Source organism: Xenopus laevis, chromosome 1L, assembly GCF_017654675.1.
Source record: "Xenopus laevis strain J_2021 chromosome 1L, Xenopus_laevis_v10.1, whole genome shotgun sequence".
Taxonomy (NCBI): Eukaryota; Metazoa; Chordata; class Amphibia; order Anura; family Pipidae; genus Xenopus; species Xenopus laevis.
In genome coordinates, this window is record NC_054371.1 from 29,145,674 (window position 1) to 29,169,053 (window position 23,380).

General features: G+C 43.1%; 1 protein-coding gene across 4 annotated transcripts in view; it reads left to right on the forward strand.

Moving 5' to 3' along the window:
- The first annotated feature begins 1,436 nt into the window (after positions 1-1,436).
- Positions 1,437-23,380, forward strand: part of LOC108698041 (cytoplasmic polyadenylation element-binding protein 2) — a 59,592-nt gene continuing 37,648 nt past the window's right edge. For 2 of the 4 annotated variants that reach the window (XM_018228774.2, XM_018228787.2), the window contains exons 1-2: positions 1,437-2,921; positions 15,951-16,241. In XM_018228774.2, the coding sequence (XP_018084263.1) occupies positions 1,854-2,921; positions 15,951-16,241 (1,359 nt within the window). In that variant the 5' untranslated portion in view covers positions 1,437-1,853. The remainder of the gene's footprint in view (positions 2,922-15,950; positions 16,242-23,380) is intronic. The other 2 variants (XM_018228780.2, XM_018228790.2) reach the window with 1 other exon arrangement.

Below are 23,380 nucleotides of genomic sequence, written 5' to 3' on the forward strand. Positions count from 1 at the left end.
AGTTATGACCTGCCCTCATACTCACTCATGCAGGATACTCACTGATGCAGAATACTCACTCATGCAGGATACTCATTCATGCAGGATACTCACTCATGCAGGATACTCACTCATGCAGAATACTCACTCACTCATGCAGGATACTCATTCATGCAGAATACTCGCTCATGCAGGATACTCACTCACTCATGCAGGATACTCACTCACTCATGCAGGATAATCACTCGTGCAGGATACTCACACATGCAGGATACTCACTCACTCATGCAGGATATTCGCTCATGCAGGATATTCACTCATGCAGGATATTCGCTCATGCAGGATATTAACTTATGCAGGATACTCACTCATGCAGAATATTCACTCATGCAGGATACGCACTCATGTAGGATACTCACTCACCCATGCAGGATACTCGCTCATGCAGGATACTCATTCATGCAGGATACTCGCTCATGCAGGATACTCATTCATGCAGGATACTCGCTCACCCATGCAGGATACTCGCTCATGCAGGATACTCATTCATGCAGGATACGCACTCATGCAGGACACTCACTCATGCAGGACACTCACTCATGCAGGATATTCTGTATTGCATAAGTCCTTTCTATAGGGGCTTTAGGAAAAGCTGAACTACAATTGTCAGGAACTAGTTTAGGGTTTTGGTTCTGGTTCTGGAAGAGGAACCTTTGCCAGCTATATATCCCATCAAAGCGTTTTTTAGCATAAAATCAAGTGTAATAAGGGGGTGGGGGACTAGTACTGCGTTTGCAGCAGTTCTATCTCTGCAGTGTGTACGTCTGTAACATGTCACTGCCCCAGGAGCACAATCCAGGCTCTTTGCAGCCCTTAAAGGTGGTCACATCATAAAAAAAGCAGCTTGTCATATTCGGTCACTGCATGTTTGCAACGATGATGTTATCCGCCATTGAAAACACAGTCTAGGTCATCGGTTCTGACTCGTGAAACAATGTAGCAGAAGCCGGGAACTGACATCTTTTCAAAAGGTCAGACCCAGAGGACCAGAAAGGGAGAATACAAATGAATTACAAATAGCTGAAACCCCACATACGGACACGGAATAAAACACAGTTTTTGGGCGGAGTTCCCCTTTATTCTACTATTCTTTTCATATGCAGCCTGTAGTCCTGGATTTCCATTCCTGGTCACGTGAGCAAAATGAGCCCCAAAAATGGATTCTCTTAAAAAGAAAACGATATTTTTAATGACCCAAGGTTTAAAATGTCAGCTCTGTGTGACCAGGGTGTCCCGGTTCTAAGGGTGAGGGGCGCTGCACTGTAATAATTAATGAGGGCGAGGGCTCTTTAATATTAACGAGTTCTCCATAAAGCAGCACTAGAAGGAGGCGGAGCTACGGACGGGCTGTGACGTGAACGTGACGAATACACTTCCGGGGTTTTTAATGTCACCCCGCAGTCAGTCAGCCGGCATTAGGAGGAGAGGAGGGGGGTGAACAGGACACAGGGCAGCAAGGACTAAGCAAGAGAAACGATATCATATAATCTATTCCTTTATTTATAGACGTAGAACTGCTTCACCCCTCACTAGTAACAAGTCAGGCCCCAGTGCGACCTCCTCACCTGCAACACAAGAGCAGCTTAGGCTTTTCTATATTATAATATATGTATATGGTGTTTATTTTTCTTTATATTCTTTTGTAGGCAGAGAGCCGCGCTGTATATATAGAGTCTATGACATAGTAATATATATATATCTATATCTATAGAAAGAGGTGTAATTGTGACTGAATACGGAAAGCGGAGAGGCACAACAGCAGCAGCAGCGCTACAGGCACCGGCCGAGCAGGGAGAGTCAGTCGCAGCCGATAGATGGGGGATTACGGCTTCGGGTTACTGCAGGCGGCCAATCTCTCCAGCGGGGGCACTGGCAGCGGCGGGGGCAGCCTGTTTGGCGGAGGGTCGTTCAGAGGCAGCGCCGGGCAGTTCCCGTCCTTGTCCTCCTCCTCCTCGGGCAGCGCCCTGTTCCTGTCGGCCGGGTACCAGCAGCAGCAGCAGGTGATGCAGGATGAGTTGCTGCTGGGGGTGAGCTGTGCCCCGGGGAACAAGCACAGTAAGAGCGGCCGAGTCTCCCCGCCTGCCCTGCTGCTGCTACAGGAACCGGCCAAGAGGAAGGACTTCAGCCCCCAGGAGGGGGACGCGTTTAGGGAGGAGCTGAAGAAGCAGCAGTCCGGGGAGATGAATCAGCAGCCCTGTACTTACCAGCGACACGGATCCCCGGCGGCAGAGGAGCTGGAGAGTCCGGACAAGAATCTGCCAGTGTCCCCTTCCTCCTCGTCCTCCTCCTCCAGCTGTTGTTCGGCCGAGGAAGCTCTTGTGGGGGAGGCTCATGCCGCAACGTCCCCTCCTGCTCTGTCTCACCAGCACCTGCCGGCCAAGGGCAAGCTCTGTATGGAAGCACAGGGGGGGCACCTCCCCAACCTGCTGGGGGGCCCTTACCCCGGATCCCCAGAATTAGCCCAGACCCCCGGGGGATCCCCCCCTGCCCTGCCGGGCTTCGGTACCCCCTGGTCTGTACAGACTTCGTCTCCTCCCCCGCCGCCCCCAGCACTGCCTCAACAGCAGCACCAACAGCAGCAGCACCAGCCGACTGCACCGCACCCTGCCGCCCCCAACCTCAACGCCCTGCATAGCCCCGACCCCGACAGCTTCTACCCGGGCATCCCCTCCTCCATCAACCCGGCCTTCTTCCAGAGCTTCTCTACCAACCCCTGCCCAGGAATCAACGTGCCCGGATTCAGCAGCCCCTTCTCTGCTCAGATCAACATCCCCCAACAACAACAGCAGAGCCGGAGATCCCCTGTAAGTCCCCAGCTCAACCCCCAGCACCACCAGGCTGCAGCCTTCCTACAGCAGAGGAACAGCTACAATCACCACCAGGTAAATCCACTGTTATGTGCATGCCACTGCTATACCCACTGCTATACCCACTGCTATACCTACTGCTATACCCAATTCTCTACCCACTGCTATACCCACTCCCTGTCATAACTACGACTGCCACTTTTGTACCCACGACTATACCCACCCCCGTCATAACTGACTGCCACTTCTGTACCCACTGCTGTACCCGCTGCTGTACCCACCCCCGTCATAACTGACTGCCACTTCTGTACCCGCTGCTGTACCCACACCCGTCATAACTATGACTGCCCCTTCTGTACCCACTGCTATACCCACCCCCTGTCATCACTATGGCTGCCACTGCTATAGCCACTGTATGGGACATATGTCACTGACAGGCATTGTTTCTCGTCACTAATGGTTGGCAAATGTCAGTGACAGGCATTGTTCTTTACTACTGACAGATGGCATTGCTAGTCATTGATATGCCCAGCTTAGAGGCAGATGTCACCGACACTCATTGCTGTACTACAGTTTACCGCTAGGCTTCTAATGATCTATCTGAATAAGGGAACCTATTGCCCCACTGTCACGTTTATTATATGCCTGTGATCTATTTATAAATATACATCCCATCAAGGGTTAATGTCACTGTCATTATATATTATACCGATATAACATTACTGTTACTTTGTTGCTGATCTAATTCACCTTTGCTAGGGCTAAGCGGCCGCTGGCAGTTAATTTCTATGCTTGTTGCACTTCACCTGCTGCAGAACCTCTTGCATTTGCCCAACACAACAGGGCCCACCTTTTAACTCCGCAGCTGTTTTTCTGGTCCTGCTGGTGAGCAAGCCACTTCTCATTGTAGGGAAATTTCTAAAAAGGCTTTGGGCCTGGGGAATCCATTTCTAGTGTATCAGCCAGGGCTCATGTCCATTAAATGCCTTGCCACTTGTGCTGTTTCCTTATACAGCAGACTACATTTTGACATTGGTTATCTTCTGGCAAAAAAGGGATTTTCTTTTTTAACTGCCCGTATGATTGTGGTTACCCGTTTCCTTCACTTTAACCTTATAGACAGTGTTCTATTCTAGGTACTATTGAGGAAATGAATGCTTTACCTGCTGCTATCCCATACACATACTAACTGCTTATTTATCGTTACTTCTGTGTGTACAATAAGGGGCATTATGAACTGTGGTCATTAGATCTTTCTCCATTTGACCATATTTCGAGGAGGGCATTGATCATGGCTGACAATGGAAAGACGTAATGGGATTTTGTTGGATGACATTCTGAGACTGATTTGTGTGTAGGCCATTCTTAACCAAGCAGTTCAATATGGTGACATATTGCTTTGAGACTAATGGTGTGGCCTTTTGTGGTGTCGCTTGGCCTAATGGGAGAGGGACAGCTTATTGTCGCTATGTAGCCCTTTAAATGTTGTTATGATGAGACTTCTTTAATTGCCGCCTCTCTTATAAGGTCCATTTTGCAGGGCTTTCATGATTAAAATGCTTACAATTCACAAGCCTTAGTGAGCAGACTGTCAGCTCCGTTGGTCAGGGACAGGTTGTGCTATACGGATACATTATAAGAGCAATTATGAGAGCCCCCTGGAAATAAATGGTCTTGTTTGTCTGTCCTGAAACAGTTGTATGGGTGTTGGTTGAACATCCTTCTTTAGACTCCTTTGGAATGTGCTTCTATGTTTATATAATTGCTTCAACTGCAATGGGGCATAGTATTTTATGCAATGATGAGTAGTATCCAGCCTTGATGATATTTTCTTTTGCTGTCGGTGCCGTACTTGGAGTTGTAGTTTATCATCGTCATCATCATCTACAGGGCCTTCAGTGGCCTGTACCTGGTTTAATAAATGAATACATAGAATATATATTCTACGCACATTGGGTAGGCATCGGTGTCTTTCTTCCAAATACGCAGCACGTATATGCAGTATATTTATGTGTGTGTGTGTAGATCTAATGACCACAGTACAAAATGCCCCTTATCGTATACGCAGAAGCAACGATGTTAAAGCACAGTTACCATGTGTACGGAACAGCAGCAGGTAAAGCATTTCCTAAATGGAATCTAGAGTAGAACATTGGCTTTAAGGTTAAAGTGACTGAAATATTGCAATTCACGCTGCGTACATAGTAAGCTATAGGCTTGATATATGCTGAGGCTTAATGTTTGTGCAAGGCTGTGTGAGCAGTGACCCCTACATAGACCATGGCGGGTAAATGCTTGCACCACCATTTTAACATCAAAGTCATTTCCTGTGCATTTTACCTGCAATCCTTTATTTGCCTTGGTTTTATGTGGTCAAGATTGTAGCCAGATAGCTATTCATTGTCTTTTGTGTTATTAGAAATAAGGGGCTTGTGTTCTCTCTACCCATATAAATGACCTTCTCCTCCTGCCCACTAATGTCCTGCTATTGTCCTTTTTTTACATTCAGTATATTCTATAGCAGTGTTATCTAAGGTATATAAATGACTGTCTGCTCTCTATCTCCCCCCCCCCCCCATAATATTTATTAATTACAAATTGTTTCTGGTCGGATCTCTGCTTTGTCACAATGATGTCTGTGAGGCCTGCAGTACAGAGCAACGTGTCATTGCCCATTGTCAGCAGAGGGATGAAATAGTATCCCGATTCACAAATCAAACAACAGGACATAATTCCCTTAATTCCCCGATTGTTTTCATTGGCCTGGTTTTGCTGAGGCATATCTTACACACTGGGAACGTGGACTCTGATCTGCTGATCTGAGCGGTGATCGCTGACCCTTTAGATGTCAGCTGTTTTCCATGTCTCTCTCTGTCTCTCCCTCTCTTTGTCTCTCTCTCTCTGTCTGTCTCTCTCTCTCAATTTTGCAGCTCAGAAAATTAATTATGAGAGATGTAGGTTAGGCCTGTGACTCTGGAAAGTAGGTGGTGATGTCCTGAGTAGGCTTATGTTGAGGTTGTCAGATGGGAGTTGCCTCACTTGCAACCTTTCTCCCATAGGTCCAGTCTACAGTGCTAGGCTGTGGTTGACCATGCAAACTTGGGCTCAAGTGTTTCCCCAGTTGCTGGATATTTTTCTGGGGTGATGCTACCCACAGCCTATACACGTGGCTGTATCTCACGAGTCATTGGTTTGTTTGGCTGCTCTTGTAGGGAGCAATGCCAGCAAATTTTTGTCATCATTTAGCATGTATGTTCACACTGTCTGTAACTGGACCTCTCTTAAGGTCCCCATACACAGGCCGATAAAAGCTGCCGACAGACCGAGTCAGCAGCTTATTGGCTCGTGTGTGGGGTCATTGACGGGCTTCCCCGATCTATATCGATCGGGCAGGTTAAAAAAAATCACACGAGCCGACCACCTGTATCTGGTCCATTATGATCAGACCGTTGGCCCTAGGGCCCACGATCGGATCAGCCTGATATCGCCCACTTCAATTTGGGCATATCGGGGAGAGATCCACTTATTTGGCGACATCACCAAACGAGTGAATCTCTACATCTATGACCATCTTTAGGCTGGGACCAAACTGGTTTATTTGTACTCTTTATGTTACTCTTTATTTATCATGGTAAATACGAGCTGTCTCCTAGGGCTCTTCAGTTCGGCGATTTAGCCACAAACTTTTCCCAAATGATGATGTAATATGTCTGTGGGGAACCAGTAGGGTCCCAGTCTGTACTGGTTGAAGGCAAACCAGCTCTGCAGATTGATCAAATAATTGGCACTGCAGATTTTTGTAAATTTTATTTTTTTTCCTTTTAAGATGGCCATAGATGTTGAGATTTTTAAAAGATCAGATCCTGATTGTGAGACCACGATCTTCTCAGAACGATCGTACGAATTTACCATCAACTAAAAAGACCAATTTGCCAGGAAAACAAAGGGGAGCTGTCTGCTTGGCCCTGCAAACATAGTTAGATTGCACTGGGACCGACAAAGATTTTTTGACCTGGCCGATCAATTTCCTGACAGATGTCGGGCGAAAAATCGTAAGATGTACGATCGTTCGAATCCCACTAACCGCACAATAATTTCGAAGGATTGGTCGGACTTCCCTAAAATCGGTCGTTCGGCAAGAAGTATCGTTGTGTCTATGGGGAGCTTAACAGTTTCGGTTGAACCAGGCATTATATCTTAAAGATTACCTGATATTGGCAATGATTCTTCTGATCAAATTGTTAGCTTTTTGGCCATATATATAGGGTCATAGAAATGTCTGTTTATATCAGTATCTGGGTACAGTCACATATTGTGTGCCTGCCCCGCTTCTTGTTTTTAATTATATGAATACAGTGAAACCTAAATTTTACATCCCCTTATTTTAAGTTTTCCCTCATTTTACATTGTTGTTTTGTGGTCCCAGCTATATATTATGCATACTACATTTTCCTGGATTTTACACTATTTTAAACCTTTTTATTCTGGTCCCCTGAAAAACGTAAAATGGGGATTCTATTGTGCTTTTGTTTTATGTAGAAGCAAGAGAGAACTTCACAGTTTCAGTGCTATTTCCCCAGGGCAGGAAAAAAAGCAAAGACAGGGCAAAAGTCTTGCAAATGTGACCAGATTATCACTGCACAGGAATAGCAACAGATAAAGGTTTCACCAAACCCCAGGCTTAGAAGGTCACAGGACTTTCTTCTCTCTATTTTCTTACTTATTAGAGGAGCCAGAGGGGGTTTGTTAGGAGAAAAACACTGCTCTCGTACATTTTTGTTTCCAGTGCTAAATATTCTCATTTTTATGTTGAGAACTAGAGTAGAGGTCCTGTTCTTTTAGAGCAATGATAGCAAGTCCATATCATCCCTTCTGCACCCTATCTATAGCTTCTTAGTGTTTGAAGGGGTAATCAATGCCAAGAGCCCCTTGCAAAACGTGGCCTAAAGGCCCCCCATACACAGGCCGATAAAAGCTGCCAACAGACCAAGTCCGCAGCTTATTGGTCCCTGTGTGGGGCCATCCGACGGGCTTCCCCTATCGATATCTGGCTGATCTCGATTGGGCAGGTTAAAAAATCCCTTTGGATTGCGGCCGCATCTTTGCATCTATGTGGTCCTGCGATCTGACCGCCCGTATCAGATCCATTATCATCCGATCATTGGTTCCTGGGACCCACGATTGGATCAGCCTTAAGAGTAGTACAGTTGTAATATGCCTTACCCCCCACACACCTTTCATGCTAATAGTGCCCTGTAAAATCTGTTCTTCACTGGGCTCCATCATAATCGGCTCTAGAAGGATGCTGGGAATTTCTGGTGAAGCAGTGCACTAGTGAGAAGCAAGACACACTGTAGTCCTTATTGTGCATCACATGTTTTGCACACTGCCTTAATTGTGAGCCCTGTGTGTGCGTTGGCTTGGGGCCTTGTCATATGATGAGCTTCAGGATTTATGTTATCCTCCTATGTCACAGCCGATCCCTTAAAATACAAATAACCAGCAGGTGTTAACCCAAGGATACAGATTGCTAAACCCAGTAGATTGTATTACATGAAAAGCTGAATTTGCTTGTTGAGAAAAACAAAATGAAGCAAGATGGCTGCACGATGTGTGTATAAAGGGGTAGTTTAATGAACTTTTAGAATGATGTACACAGTGGTATTCTGAGACCACTGGTACTTTAAGTTTGCAATCGTTTGTTTTTAATTCTTGTCTGGTTGCTAAGGTCCAATTTACCCTAGCAGCCAGGCAGTTATACTGGAAGATGTAGAGGAGAGGGCCTGAATATAAAGTAAGTGTCGCTGTGTGTTTCGCTGTTAATCTTAGAAAACTTAAGATTTTATGTGTTTCCTCATGAGTTGCTTTTCTTGGCTCTTTAACAAAACAAGCTTAGTGGTTAGGTCTCGTGATTGTCAATAGGGAGGGCTGAGTTTGCTCCCTGTGACCTTGCCTAGGTCACTTACACTTCCCTGTGCCTTGGGCAACAAACCTTTTTGATTTCACTTTTTCCACAAAGAGGTCGGTGCATGCCAAAAATGTGTTCGAACCTGTGTAACGTTTCTATTAACTGTTTCTTTCTGATGCCTACACACTACCCTAACAAGCCTGTTCTACTGGCTCTGCTGAAAATAAATGTGCACTGGAGTGACCATACGCCTAACTTGCTATGGTACTTAATTTAGGCAATTATTTTGGATTGGGCATTTGAGGAATGCTTGGGAAGAAGAGTTACCCCTAAACTGTTACAATGACAAGTTATGGCATGTAAATTTTGAGGAGTGCTTTGTGGGAGATGCTTTTTGGTTCCCATGATGCAATGCCAGGCTCATCTATCAACTCAACATGGGGAGGCCTCTTTATCAAAGTCCAAATTTATCTCATTATTTTCTGAAAACGACTCTGACCAAATCCACACGGGTTTTTCCCCCTTATTTATCAAAACCTTTTCACAAAAATTTCCTGTGCGGGGAAAAAACCTGAAAAATTTGTTAAAAATTCGTCTTTTTTCTAATAAAGGTTAGAATTTTTTGGATTTTCAGTGTGAAAACTGATTTTTTTTCAGATTTTTGCCCGAAAACAACAAAATCTTCAGATTAATTCATGAAACCCAGCGCAGATCAACATATCTTCTGTACTATATATAATCAATCACAAAAAAAAAATTTAGTATTTTTTTCCACAAAAAATTTGGGGTTTTGTCATTCAGACTTTGATAAATAACCCCCCCCCCCCATGTCGGCTTGTCTTGTTTATATCCAAGAGAAGCACCGGAAGAAAAATAATAACTTTCTTTTCTGTTAAAGCAGTAAAATTTACAGGCAGAGGTCTCAAGTCATAGCACCTTGTTTTGAGCTCAGCTGGTTTGTCTACTTTCGGTTTGAGATTTGACAGTCAAATTGGTTGAGCTTTGTGATTTCCTTGTGCCTAGATCCTGTTCTACATCCCTGACCATGCCAGCCTTGTTCCATTTTGCATATCCTCTTTGGCTGACTCAATTCAATACAGAGACATGTTATTTTCTAGCAGGACTGATGTGGGAGTGAGGTTTGGTGTGAAGCTGCCTAGAATTATAAAGATCCATGTTGTTTTCCATTACAGCTGAAAACCAATGACATATCTTGCCCTTGCAGATTGTGCCAGTAGGTGCTGCCCCTCCTCAGATGAGATGAAAGCTGACAGAGTTGCCTTGTGCCAAGCCAGCCATGGTCTTGTTATAGAATGCTTATAAGTAAAAGGCTGGACATAATGAAAGGGCCACTATAATATTATTTTTAATTTCCTGGTGTATATTTCTGATGGAGACCTTAAAAGGTCAATCTACAATTGTTTTTCTTTTATTTTGTTCACTATACTAAGGGCTTGATATAAATGAGGGCTGTCTCGGGTAGGGATGCACCGAATCCACTTTTTGGGATTTGGCCAAATCCCCGAATGCTTCATGAAAGATTCGGCTAAATACCGAACCAAATCCTAATTTGCATATACAAATTAGGGATGGGAAGTGAACAAGTGGGGCAAAACATTTTTTATTTCTTTATTTTGTTGCAAAAAGTTAAGTGATTTTCCTTTCTATGCCTTATTTGCATATGCAAATTTGGATATGATTTGACCAAATCTGAATCCGGCCCAAACCCTGAACAGAATCCTGAATTCGGCACATCCCTAGTTTCAGGGTTATGCAGTCTTTTCCCAATGGGTCTACATGGGCCTACAAGTTCTAGTCTCTACTCTACAGCCAGATGATTGGCTCCATGATTTGGCAGAACACATTGGTATCCAAATCAGGGGACAGTCACCAAACAGTTGAAACTTAGGCCTCTGATCTAATACATAAAGGATGGATTTGCAGTCATTAAATAATTGGAATCTATATGATTCAGAGCGAATACCGAATGGAAAATGGGTCACTTGGACCCAAGTACAGCCTTAATTTGGTATTCATTCATTTGCAATACAGTTGTATCTAATCCATATAGTCTTTGGTAGAAATTCCATGAATGGATAAAAGAAAGTGTTGAGGTTCTGCTTGGACAGCATCCGTCATTCAGTACCAGGTGGACCCAAGCTCTGGGCAGCATTACCCAACTTTTACTATGCAGCAGGGCATTGCAGAGGCAGCTGTTCTGTAATAAATGAACCCTCAATGGGGTTCAAATTAATTAGAGGGCTACATGTGAAATTGGCCTTAGGGTGATAACACACATGGGTGAACATTCACAGCTACCAACCTGCACTGTCCATAAGAAAGACCCATATCATATAGTCGGGGCTAAAATCTTTTCTGTTTCTAGACAATGGGTGCTATATTATATTGTCTGTTATCCAGATTTTTGCTAATTGCAGCCCTATGTAACTTGCCTACATTGTATAAAAGATATGTCACACCAAGCTGCTGATTTGTGGGTTAGAAAAAAAAAAGATATGCTTCTCTGGGAAGTATTTAATTGAGCTGCACAAGTCCCTGCTGGTTGACTATCTATTCCTCTTTTAGGGTAGAGGCACACTGGGCGATTCGGGAAGATTTAGTCGCCTGGCGACTAATCGCCTCCTCTTTGCGGCAACCAATCTCCCCAGACGCATTGCCTCTGTCTTGCGCCGGCTAAAATGAAAAGTCGTCTGTGCTAAAGCACATGCAGCACTTCGTTTTCCGAAGTTGCCTCACGAGGAAACTTCAGGCGATTTTGGAATACGAAGCGCTGTGCATGTGTTTTTAGCGCAAGCAATTTTTAATTTTACTGGCACAAGACAGAGGGAAGGCGTTCAGGGAGATTGGTCGCCGCAAAGACGAGGCGATTAGTCGCCAGGCGACTAAATCTCCCCGAATCGCCCAGTGTGCCCCTACCCTTATGGTTGTCTTCTGGAATCTAATTTCTTGCCCATTGACAGTCCTGCATCTTTCACAGTAATGCACTTAATAACATTGGTGTTTGCTTGTGAAAGAATCCTATTAGCAGGCTATTGTGATGAAATTTACAATGTGCTGTGGCTCCTTTAGTATTTTCTCGAGGCTCCTCTTTGAGACATTGTCCTTTAATATTTGCATGATGCTTGGAGCAACACAGTAATGCAGAGGATAGATAAATGCCAAAATCTCAGTGTTTGCCATCCCAAGCTTGTAGAAAAGCTAAAAGTAAATTGCTCTTCTATACTTATTTTTTTTTTGTGTTTATTCCATAAACCCTGTGTAGGAGTGGAGGACTTTATTTAGTACAGTGAGCCATCCCTCTCTGCATATCTTCATTATCAACGGACTAAAATTTATGGCAAAGGTGCCTACTGGTGTGACTAGATCTCTTCATGATCAACTGGCTAGAAATGATAGGAAAGGTGCCTATTGGTTTGCCATTAGTGATCGTCTCTAGACTCACATGCCATAATCCCCCTTATATAATTGCAACATACTTGTCTACTCGTTAAGTTATGACCATGACTGCACATTTGGTCCTGTGTCCAGGCCATCAAGTCTGTAGATCAGTTGGTATTATCAGGTTCAGAGGCATACAAGTCATATTTGCATACTGGTACACCAAAACGTTGTGCGGATATGTACCGTAGGTTAAATCTGCCTCCATCCACATTAATCTATTTTTACTCTAAAGAATATTTTTGGGTTTTTTAAGTCTGATTTTTCCTACCCCCACACTGAGTTTTAATGAAACCTGGAAATGTCTTATATTTGCTTAGACTGTGTACATAATTTGGAAGGATTAGTTGCATTGTTGTCCTAGCTTTATGCTTTTTCTCCTGCGCGCCCATGTTTGAGATGAGGGAGTTTTGTTGGACAAATACAGCGTTTCCCGTGTTCGCGTGTCCTTCCTGGGCCACTAATGACATTGTTGGCTACCAGTGAGTTCACTGACGTCAGATTGTGGCAAAAAAAACAATATTGTTCAGTAGAGCTGCTTTCTGTCGTGCAGTAAGTGAACCCTGCCACTGTTTTTTTTTCCATTCCATCTTGTGATGCATGTTGGATTATGTCCACAGATTGTGTTGACATGCCTTATGGAAAAGGAAAGCTTTAAGGATTCACCTCTAGCCCCTTCCTCCTTTTCTGAATCCATGACAAAAATACTACCTGCATTGGATAGTTTCAGGCTTGGTTTTAAAGCAGGTATACTAATCTACTTCCCTCGAGCCGTTTTCAACCACCATTTAAAAAAAAAAAAAAAAATGAGCATATAGTGGCCCTTTAATTCCTTGTAATCCAATCCCAAACTGTTCTTGTGATAGCTAATATATTTCTGAAATAAAAATATTGCTCTCTGCAGTGTAATTCATTATGAGTAAGGCAGCTTTCATCTTTTCCTAAATGAAGACTAGTGGCCTAGATTAAAGCAACATTTGTAATATAGTAACATTCATTCATTTCTATGCAGGTCCCAGCAAAGGTATTCAAACCCATGACCAGTTCTCAATTCTTCAATGATATTTTGTTTTTGGATAATTCTATTTCTAGACATTAAACGGCACTTATCACCCACTCTGATAACTTCTTGATATGTGCACCTCTTCTATTGTACTTCACTCTGCACTGGTTGTGTGTTACCAAATGAAGCTGGCATATGTGTGAATATTCAGCATGTGCCCCAGACCCATGATGCACAGTATGCAGTGACGTTTCGTAATTTGAAGAGCCAAGATTTTTTTTATCTGTCCTTATGGCAAAAACAGCACTGGCAGTAGGCACATGAGCTGGGAATCGGGTGAAGTGTGTGCACATATTGAGCAAGGGTTCTGCTTCTTGGAAATAATGCAAGAGTACCCATTTTAGTCTGTCAATAAACTGAATCTTGGGGGAAAATTCATGTTTCAGTAGGACAATGATTCCAAACAAAAAGGAAATGTCCTGCAGTCACCCAGTCAAAGTCCTGATTTCAGTCTAATGGTGGCTATACATGTAATAATTACGATCTGCTACCAACTTGTGCTTTGATTACAGACATTTAGAGCTGAATTGTCAGATATACAGGTAGAAACAATAGAATTCTTCCTGTATCTGACAATTCAGCAGTAAACACTGGCCACTGTTCGGGCAATGTAAACTCTCTGACTTGGCCAATTGTAGAGTTGACCGATATCCAGTTCTTTTACCGATATCAGTCTTCCGCCATACACACACACTGAATATCTTATGAAAATTTGTTTCGTATGACATTGTCTATGGCTACCTTAAAGGGATACTGTCATGGGAAACATTTTTTTCTCAAAATTAATCAGTTAATAGCGCTGCTTCAGCAGAATTCTGCACTGAAATCCATTTCTCAAAAGAGCAAACAGATTTTTTTATATTTAATTTTGAAATCTGACATGAGGCTAGACATATTGTCAAAACAGCAGCCTGCCAGAAAGCATTTCTCTCCTGAAGTGCAAGCACAAGTCACATGACCTGGGGCAGCTAGGAAATTGACAAAATGTCTAGCCCCGTGTCAGATTTCAAAATTGAATATAAAAAAAATCTGTTTGCTCTTTTGAGAAATGGATTTCAGTGCAGAATTCTGCTGGAGTAGCACTATTAACTGATGCGTTTTGAAAAAAACATGTTTTCCGATAACAGGATCCCTTTAGGGAGAAGATATCCCCTACACTCCATAGTCCCCACTCCCTGCCCACCCCCCCGCACAGGTGTTAATACCTGTAAATGCCCCTAAGTCTTTAAAGAGATACTGACACCAGAAATGTAACCCTTTTTTTTTTTTTTTTTTTACATCTACCATAAAACTTACTTTGTATGCTTCTTATAATTTTGCCATATAGTATTTGCCCAATGCTTTCACATCTGACTTCCTGTGAACGCCCATGAGGGGGCTGCCATATTTGTGCAGTAGGAGTAGTTAGTATTAGAAATTTTTTAGTAGCAGTATGCACAAAATGTCCCTGTCTTAAATATATTGATAATGGGTTGAGTGCAGAGGACCTCTTGTAGTTGACTATTAGAAATTTTAACTGGCAGGCTGATGGGACAGTCAGGTTGGCAAAACAGTCAGGTTTAGGAACTTCAACCAACAATTACTTACAAATACAAACCTCTCAGCAATAAATCGGCATGATCTATAGGTAACTATTAATGTACCGTACATTCATATTTTAAAAAGTAGTTTTTTTGTTTTTTTAATTACCCCTCGATGCAGAGTCAGCGCAGCAGAGCTCACAGGGGATATTTTTACCACTTCTGGAGTCTCCAGTAAGTAAGCGGTGCATGCGCAGTTGTAGCAACTTGGTCCCAAACAACTGCACATACTCCGAAAACCATGGAAATTGCCGAAGGGACCCAAAGATTAACTTAGCGCCAGAAGATACCGTCTGTGAGCTCCACTGCACTGACTCTGCATCGAGGGGTAATTAAAGGCTTGGGGGCATTTACAGGTATTCACACCTGTGCGGGGAGGGCTGTGGGGGTTTTCATTAGTTTGGCGGTTTGCTTCTCCTTTAAGAATCTGTGGTCACCTACTGAAAATTGAGGACACAAGTGCCGTTCAACAACCTGAAGCAAATCTTTAGCAACAAGGGACTGTAACTGCTCTTTATACCATCTTTACAATAAACTAATCTATAAAACCATTTTGAGAAGTAAATAAGGCAAATCCGTGCAATAAATTGTGCTGCTAAAGAATGCACCATCAGTTTATAGGATAGTAAGCTCTTTGAGAGCTGTCAGAACCCTTACATGGATGGGTATTCAAATCTATTCAGGGGAAGCTTTGCCTTGTTGTATTTTGGGATGAAATCTGTATCTGTAAATTTTGCAAAATCAAGCTACTATGTTTTCTTATAAGCAGTGTATTTTTTGAGATTTCTCCCAAAGTGATCCCATTGCATAATGAACATTTGTGTTTAACAAATTTTCAATGCCTTTAGTTTCTGAGACTGCTCATGTAAACTAGAAGAGTTTTATAAAAACTAGTTCTATTGGCTACTGCTACCAGCCAGGTCTTTGCTTTCTCTGTACCAACTGATGTAGACTGGCTAAAGCTGGTGTCTATGTGGTAACAGCATAAGTAACGCGTATAGTAGCAGATGTACATAGTCAATCAACTTAGTTGCCATGAAACAGTGAGCCCAGTCGCTATAGTTGTGACAATGTCGTCTTTGTTTGTCTTGCAGCCACTTGTTAAACAGTCTCCATGGGGCGGCCATCAAAGCAGTGGTTGGAACACTGGCAGCATGTCCTGGGGTGGAATACATGCCAGAGATCACCGCCGTACCGCCAACATGGGAATGCCTGGCTCCATGAACCAAATCTCCCCACTAAAGAAGGCCTATTCTGGAAACGTCATTGCACCACCCAAGTTCACTCGTTCCACTCCATCGCTGACTCCCAAATCTTGGATCGAAGACAACGTTTTTAGAACAGACAACAATAGCAACACTCTCTTACCCTTACAGGTAAGAATGGTATGTAACAAAGTTATTAACTTTTTTTTACACTTTATGGTTCAATACAGTATGGTGTCTCTTTGTTCTCTAACTTAGTAGTTGATGCCCAGTGTGGTTTGCTCATTATGCTGGTCAGGATTTTGGCCATACTGCCTGATCCTTCTGGCCATGGGAGGATTATTGGGTATGATGAAAAATGACTGTTCATGGGCCATCAGGAATTGTATAGAAGCTGCAGTGCCGGGGCTCCTCTTCATTTCCTGCTGTTCACATTATTACGGCAATTTGCCTGAACTTTGGAAAAGTAGAAAGGTGGCCATAAACCCACAGGGCAATCGGTTGGACTACTGCATCGGTCAGCCTGTGTATGGCCTTCTGTCCTTCTAAAGCCGCCACATGAATCTGTGCACCGTGGTTTAAGTTTCATTGTAACGTCATGTACAGCTTGGGCCTTTGTACCACTGGTTGACACAGAGCTGAAAAGCAACTTTATACTTCTCATTGTCCAGGGTCGTGTCGCCTACCATCCCTATGTAATATGTTGGCACTTTATAGATGGTTAATAAACCTTTTTTGGTACATTATTGTAAAACACTAAATAGATACATGATGATACCAGCTGAGAGGCCTACTTTTGGTGGCCTGACATTTTGGCTGCCTGATGACAGCTGTAGTTAAAGGCAGCTGGAGAGCTAATTGACCTTTCTTTGGCATAAAAAAAAGCAAACTCGTTACCATACTGGTCTGGGATCTATCTGAGCTTTATTGCCCTCATGTTTGGTTTGCAGCAATATCTATTAGCAACCTCTGGGCTATTTTGAGTTGACTTCTGGCCAGTCCCAAGCACAGTTCCATGTAAAGCGATTAATTATCCTTTCATGCCTGAGGCTGTAAGGCTGCTTTATTGGCCCTTCATTAGGTTTGCATACTCTGTTCATCCAGCCTTTGTGCTCCTACGAGTTCTAACAGACCTTGCTTGTCCAGCTGTCACTGGTACCAGAAAGCAAGATCTTCCACCTCCCTCCCTTGCTTGTCTGGCTTTAGCAGTGCCTAAACCTGTTCCATTCATTCTGTTAGTAGTTAAATGGGGGAAACCACAACTTTACTATATGCTGATTTCAAGAAAACAAAAATTGCAACCACAATCCTCACTCTAGATCTTGGCTTGTTTTATTTGAATTGGTTCTACCTACCTCTGATGAGTGCTGCTGATTTCATGCTTGAGCAACAAATGCAGGAGCCTTTTTCCCTGTTAAAAGCTGTTTATAGATGAATTCTCTTATCTTTTTCTGCCCTTCTGTCCATGTGGTAGTGCAGAAGAACAATAGGTTGGTTGAGCTTCTGGTAGAACCCATTGCACTGATTTTAACCCTGGAGTGAACAATAGTGGAGCTCACGTTCCAACAGAGTCTCTTTCACAATTCCAGATCATGTATATTGGAGATTGCTTTGATAGGGTCAGTTGTTGCTGTTGCTCTGGTCATGCGAATTTTAGGGTTGCCACCTTTTCTGGAAAAAAAATACCGGCCTACCTATATATTTATCTCTTTTCGCTATTAATAACATTGGGATCAACCATCATTTCTAGGCAACCCTACATGCGATGGAAATGTTCACATAAACACGTGTTGTTGTTTTTTTTCTATTCTGCATGTGTTGTATAGCTGACGTGTAGATACGAGCTTGTGAGTCTGATCTCCCCCCCCCCCCCATTGCTTAAATGGACAGAATCATCCATATTGCTTTTCTCACTGAAATCCATCAACTTTGCTTGATGCACCTCCCCATTCATCAATACATTATTCTGCTATTGGGCTCATTATAACTGGGAACCAGTGAGCTATGAAAGCTGTAGGCACAATGCATTTCCTTTTCTATTGTAGTTTATGGCCTTAGTGCTGTGCGTGTGTTGACGTCTAACATAAAAGTGCTCTTAAAGGGAGAAAAAGTGTTTGGTGTGGGTGCATAGTGCTTAGAATAGTGTATCCGTGTGTCAGGGCAGAGACCTAAGGAATGGGCGGTGTATGCTAGCTGCCGGCTTTTTTTGTGCAGAGCCCCGTTCCCTGCCCATACAAGGCCACGGTATTCACAGGCAGGGTTCATTGAGGAACAGCCGTGTTTTCAGCTGATCTGTTGCATACCACTTCAAGTGAATTTGCCCCCGCCCTTCAATGATCAAAACAGAGCTTCGCTTCTAAACTAGTGCCAGAGGGGGAATACTGAATAAAATAAATTCTCAGTGTTCATTTTTCTTTCCGGATAGTACAACGAGATACTTTTTCTCACAGATAATTTTTTGTCCCATTCTAACCCCTGAGCAAAAAAGTCTACTGCCCTTTTTAAACTGTAAAACCATTTTCGTAAAATAGCACCCGGCTGGCCAGGCCTCTGGAGGCTTCTGCTGAAAAGCTTTATTTGCAGAAGAGGAAATATGTGGCTGGCTGCTGTATATTTGTAATTCACTCCTCAAGATTGGAGATTTAACTCCCCCCCCCCCTCCAATATTTAAATGGTGGGCTGGGGCTATTGTTATGCCCTGGCCCAAAAGTTATTTAAAACATGCAAAGTTTCTTTAAATGGTTTCCAGTTAGAGTATATACAAAGTCTTTAATGTTAGGGCAGCACTGGTTACTTCCCCTTATATCCAGCATCTGTGATTTAGATGTACATCAAGTGACCATGAGTTCTGTAAATTAATAGACCACATGTGAGAACTAACTTAAATACTAACTATGGAAAGGGAGTGTGACTGTGGGATAGCAGGTATAGTAGGGAGAGATGGTGCCTATAGTAACAGTGGGATAATAGTCTCTGGGAAGGGAGTGTGACTGTGGGATAGCAGGTATAGTAGGGAGAGATGGTGCCTATAGTAACAGTGGGATAATAGTCTCTGGGAAGGGAGTGTGACTGTGGGATAGCAGGTATAGTAAGGAGAGATGGTGCCTATAGTAACAGTGGGATAATAGTCTCTGGGAAGGGAGTGTGACTGTGGGATAGCAGGTATAGTAGGGAGAGATGGTGCCTATAGTAACAGTGGGATAATAGTCTCTGGGAAGGGAGTGTAACTGTGGGATAGCAGGTATAGTAGGGAGAGATGGTGCCTATAGTAACAGTGGGATAATAGTCTCTGGGAAGGGAGTGTGACTGTGGGATAGCAGGTATAGTAGGGAGAGATGGTGCCTATAGTAACAGTGGGATAATAGTCTCTGGGAAGGGAGTGTGACTGTGGGATAGCAGGTATAGTAGGGAGAGATGGTGCCTATAGTAACAGTGGGATAATAGTCTCTGGGAAGGGAGTGTGACTGTGGGATAGCAGGTATAGTAGGGATAGATGATGCCTATAGTAACAGTGGGATAATAGTCTCTGGGAAGGGAGTGTGACTGGGATAGCAGGTATAGGAGGGAGAGATGGTGACTATAGTAACAGTGGGATAATAGTCTCTGGGAAGGGAGTGTGGCTGTGGGATAGCAGGTATAGTAGGGAGAGATGGTGCCTATAGTAACAGTGGGATAATAGTCTCTGGGAAGGGAGTGTGGCTGTGGAATAGCAGGTATAGTAGGGAGAGATGGTGCCTCTAGTAGTAGCCAGTATGAAGGAAGTTGTAATTCTACAGCTAAAAGAGAAGTAGTATTTTGGTCAAAGGAAAACTATGCCGCCCAAACAATGTAGGTCTCTATAAAAAGATATTGCATAAAACAGCTCATGTGTAAAAGCCTGCTTCATGTTAATAAACCATTTTCATAATATACTTTTTTAGTTGTGCCATTGGGTAATCCTAAATAGAAAATTGACATTTTAAAAAAAATAAGGGCAACCCCCTGGGATCGTCTGATTCACAGTGCACACAAACACACCAAATAAACCATACATGTTAGGTCACATGAGCCAATTAACAGACAGAGCTGTGTCTTTTGCTTCCACACTTTTGTTACAGTTAGAGCTGTTATTTCTGGTCAGCTAATCTCTGAGGCAGCACACAGACCATCCACCACTAAATGGTGGTTCAAGATGAGATGTAAAAGGGCAGTTTTAACTTAAATATATATTCCAGTTTGGTAAGATTCTTTCATAGACAACATTTCAAGAGAGAGATGCGAGTACCTCCAACAATAATTATGAATCAATCTGTTAAAATTTTTTATTAGGGCATAAGAGCAAGACCTAACGCGTTTCGTGCCTGCTGGGGCACTTACTCATAGGTGAGTAAGACATGGAAATTATACAAGGGAAAAGTGTGTGGGTCAGGGAAACCTTAACCTGCACCCGACCCTAAATTGCAAAATTGTGCCATTGTAGGACCCGTACCCGTCTCACTCTGCACACTACCTGAGTGCACAGCGCTGGTTCCAAGACGGAATTTTCATGAGCAGTTGAGGAATGTACTTCCCCAGTCTGACCCACACCCAGTCCTAATCCACAATAGTCACCCAAATCAGTCCAACCCGCAGGTCACCGTGGGTTTGAGGTCAACCTTTACATCATTGCCATCTGTCTGGTTATGACCTGGATAGCCCTGTTTTTGGGAGGACTATTCCTGATTTGGAAAACAGGGCAGAATTCCCTAAGATTGACACAGCGAATGGCCAATCACCACGTCACAGCTCCATCACTGACTTCACCAACTGGTCTTCGTAATGTCATCAACCCACCCACAATATTACTGCCCTGCCCTGTGACATAATCGCTCCACCCCTCACCTGGAGCCACCAGCGGGGAAAGGTGGCAACCCTAAACACAACAGAACACACCATTGTTACTGGTTGTTAAAAATCTAAAAGTACTTTAAATTAAATTACCATTTCTGTTATGTTATCACCAATTGATATACCCGTGAAGGTTAAGAAGCCCCCGGCCGACACTGGCAGCTGATGTGTCACAAAATGCAATAGAAAGAGGAGAGCCGGGGTGTCGGATGTCTTGGCTCCCATCCATAAACTAAATTTAAAGCCATGATTTAATTGTATCAGTACTTTTCCGTTCGTCTCCATACCCCTATTAGTGCCTCGTTACCCAGCGGGCATCTCTGAAGGTGTCGCAGATGTGTTCTACTGTGTCCTAGATAGGGTGCAGGGGGAAACTGAGCAGGTAGGTGGCAGAAGGTGACACTGCTGCATAATGGTGCTGAGTCAGTGCTATTTTAGGCCTTAAATCAATATGAGGGGATTTGGTGACACTGCCTCCAGAGCCAATGTCGTCCTTGACTTGTTCTTGTGAATTGGTTGATTTGGCTCACTTGATGCTTTACCCCTCCTGCAGGCTGCACTGCTACGTGGGCATTTGCTGTGCCTTGTGCTTTAACTGCAAGATACAAACTGCCCTAGTTCTGTCATCAGTCTACATCTGGAATGACTGGCAAACAAATGCCAGCTCCCAGCAACCCCAGTGATAGGAAAGCAAGGGTATATGAGTTGTAGTTCAGCAACTGCTAGAGAGCCATTGTTATATGGAATGACTAGCCCATTTAGCTATCGCTGTTACCTATGCTGAAGTCAAATGCATCCACTCCACTATGGATGTTGTCTGGAAAGTGTTAAAATGTATGTGTAAAATGTTGAGCAGCAGGGTTGGTAGTATGGCAGCTTCCACACAGATGGAGATGTTTGCAGAATGATCTGCAGCGTTTAATTAGTTCCCTTTAGTATTGTGGGGTGGAGTAATAACGAATAGCAGAATTTAAATTAAATAAAGTTCTATTCCAAATATATTATAAAATGTATTTTCCTGCATGCATGTTATAGTTGTCGGAGAAGGCAGTCTAGTCTTGTACCCAAAGTTCTTATCACTTTATGGTGCCAAATGCACCATACAGTCACTTTATGAACAGAACACAGTCTCACATTCCCGTGTACGGAATTCTGTATTAAAAATTGGATCTGAAGGAACTTTGAAGGTTTCGAAAATGAGGAAAACAGGATTTAAAAAAAAAACAAAAAAAAAAAAACTATAATGCTTGCGTTATGAATCACTTAAAGGAAAATTTTCTAAATATAACCTGAGCTGATTACCTTTAAATGGCACATGAATTCCCAAGGGTAACTTGCCTGTTCCTCATTTGTCTGTGATTTCTGTAATTGTCACAGGAGACTGGCAGCTAGACTGTGGCTTTAAAGTTGCACTTGATTTCTACGACTACTTAAAGTGGACCTGTCACCCAGACACAAAAATCTGTATAATAAAAGTCCTTTTCAAATTAAACATTAAATCTAATTTCTATTTTTTATTAAAGCGTTCATAGCTGTTGTAAGCTCATTTAAAAATCTCAGCTGTCGATCCATGGGCATAGAGGCAGGGCAGACAGTTACTTTCACTTTCCATTCAGCACTTCCTAGATGTCACTGCTCTCCCCACATTCCCTTTCTCTCTTAACCATTTAATTGTGTAGCAAGGACATGGGGGTGGACATCAGGTTCCCCCATTCTGGTGCACAAACAAGATTCTGAGATGATGCAAAGCTTGCCTTGATAAGTGTCCACAAAATGGCTCCTGTCTGCTTGCTATAATTTTGAAATCCCAGAATGAAGGAAGCAAGATTCAAATATTTTATATAGTGTAATTAAAGTTAATTTTGCTTGACTACTGTGATAAAATAGGATTTTGATTATTTTGTTTGGGTTACGGGTCCCCTTTAAGTGGCTACCTTTATTACCTGTTATGACACTATTAGCATTACATGACAGCACTGATTGTAAGCTCTGTGGGTCAGATACTTCCTTCCTTTTGTGATTAATGCTGAGCAGCTTGAACTAATTTTTTATTCTATGTATATATTTGTTATGTCGATTTATTGTGCAGCATTATATAAATAGACCAGTTGGCATGCATTTATAGGCCTGTGACTTTCTAGATATACTGAGCCATTGGCATGTTCTTCTTGGTGCCACTAGTAAGTCTTGCTGGGGCAATGCAGCCAGGAAGGGCTCAGCTGTCAAGTTCTCATGTGGCTGCCACAGTAGGGGGCTAATTGAGAACATTTGGGTGACTTCCTTGATCTGATTAACTGTTGTGGGAAAAATCTCCCATCTGAGGCCTACACAATTGCATCAAGGGATTTATTTACCCAACTAATTCTATTTGCTGCCATCACTGCTGCTCTTTGTGTGCCGACAGTCAGTGGTGTGTGTTGGCAGTCGGTGGTGTGTGTATCGGTGCAAGGGCA